The sequence below is a fragment of the Egretta garzetta genome, unplaced genomic scaffold (genome assembly GCF_000687185.1).
Source record: "Egretta garzetta isolate BGI_Z169 unplaced genomic scaffold, ASM68718v1 scaffold158, whole genome shotgun sequence".
Lineage (NCBI taxonomy): Eukaryota > Metazoa > Chordata > Aves > Pelecaniformes > Ardeidae > Egretta > Egretta garzetta.
In genome coordinates, this window is record NW_009260430.1 from 1607121 (window position 1) to 1608386 (window position 1266).

General features: G+C 54.6%; 1 protein-coding gene across 1 annotated transcript in view; it reads left to right on the plus strand.

Annotated features, from left to right (window-relative positions):
* Positions 1-1266, plus strand: part of HRH3 (histamine receptor H3) — a 30153-nt gene that overhangs the window by 28072 nt on the left and 815 nt on the right. The window contains 2 exon segments of the mRNA XM_035899276.1: positions 7-294; positions 1214-1266. Coding sequence (XP_035755169.1) covers positions 7-294; positions 1214-1266 — 341 coding nt within the window.

The window sequence follows — 1266 nt, forward strand, 5'->3', positions numbered from 1 at the left end:
CCGCAGACGGGTGCGGGGCTCTTGCGAGGCGGGGGAAGGAGCCGGCCCGGCCCCCGCGGTTGCCCCGGGGGGCAGCCACCGTGCAGACCCCCGCACCTCGATGCCAACCGACCCCTCCCGGTTGCAGGTGCCTTCTGCATTCCCTTGTACGTGCCCTATGTGCTGACGGGGAGGTGGATCTTCGGGAGAAGCCTCTGCAAACTCTGGCTGGTAGTTGATTACCTGCTCTGCACCTCTTCGGTCTTCAACATCGTACTGATTAGCTATGACAGATTCCTCTCGGTGACAAGAGCGGTGAGTCCTGTCATGGCAGCTGAGGGGGGAATAACTCCCCTCTTCCTGTATTCTCCAGATTCTCTGCAATAATTAAAAGCTCTTTGAATCCTCCAGAAATGATGAATCTTTCAGCCTGGAAAGCAATAATTATCCATAAATACATAAATCAGCTGTGGTTTCAGATTGGTATTTCTGGCATAATTAAATCATTTAAGGTTCAGACCCCCTTGTGCAGGTGTTCCCTCCCCAGATGACAGGATAGTAGTGTACCAGTGACTCAGCGAGGTAAAGCAGACCTAGTAGTAACTTGCGGGGGCTTCTTATCCCCAGGACAAACACGCGGATTGCAGTCGGACTCCCAGCTTCTCCCTGGCTACCAAGGCAGTAGATTGCAGTACCTGCTTCGGCAGGGCACTGCCCTCAGGTCTCCGGGTACACGGTGAGATGAAAACGCTCAGCCTTTTGCAGGAGGGACCGAGCAACTCGCAGGCAGATCAGAGCCGTTGCCGTTTGCTTGTTCCCTGACCCTGAATACACCTTGGATTAGCTACAAGGCTTGGAAAGAGGCAGAGCTAGCTCCTGCCTAGCCCAGGAGTTTGATGCCTGCCTCTCCCCTCCCCGGGAGCCGCAGAGTAGCTGGGGGACAACTCAGGCAAGTGGTGGGGTGCAGCAGGCCGCCGGGCTCCAACCACGTCAGTACGTTTCCACTGAGTGGAAGCCACATCTGGTTTTGGAGCTGCAAGATGAGGGTTCTAAGTCTTCTCTGCAGGAGCGTGATTTATCTAGCGATTGCTCCCGTTGCCTGTGGCATACGATTTTGTTACACCGCTGGGTTATTGCCTAGCAACTTTACCAGGAACGCTAACAGTTCATTTGTGAAGAGCTTCAACCAGTTGGGGTGTGTGGCCATACTTAAGAAAAGGTTTGCCCGTTGCAGGTCGCCTACAGAGCGCAGCAAGGCAACATCAAGCGAGCGGTGCTGAAGATGGT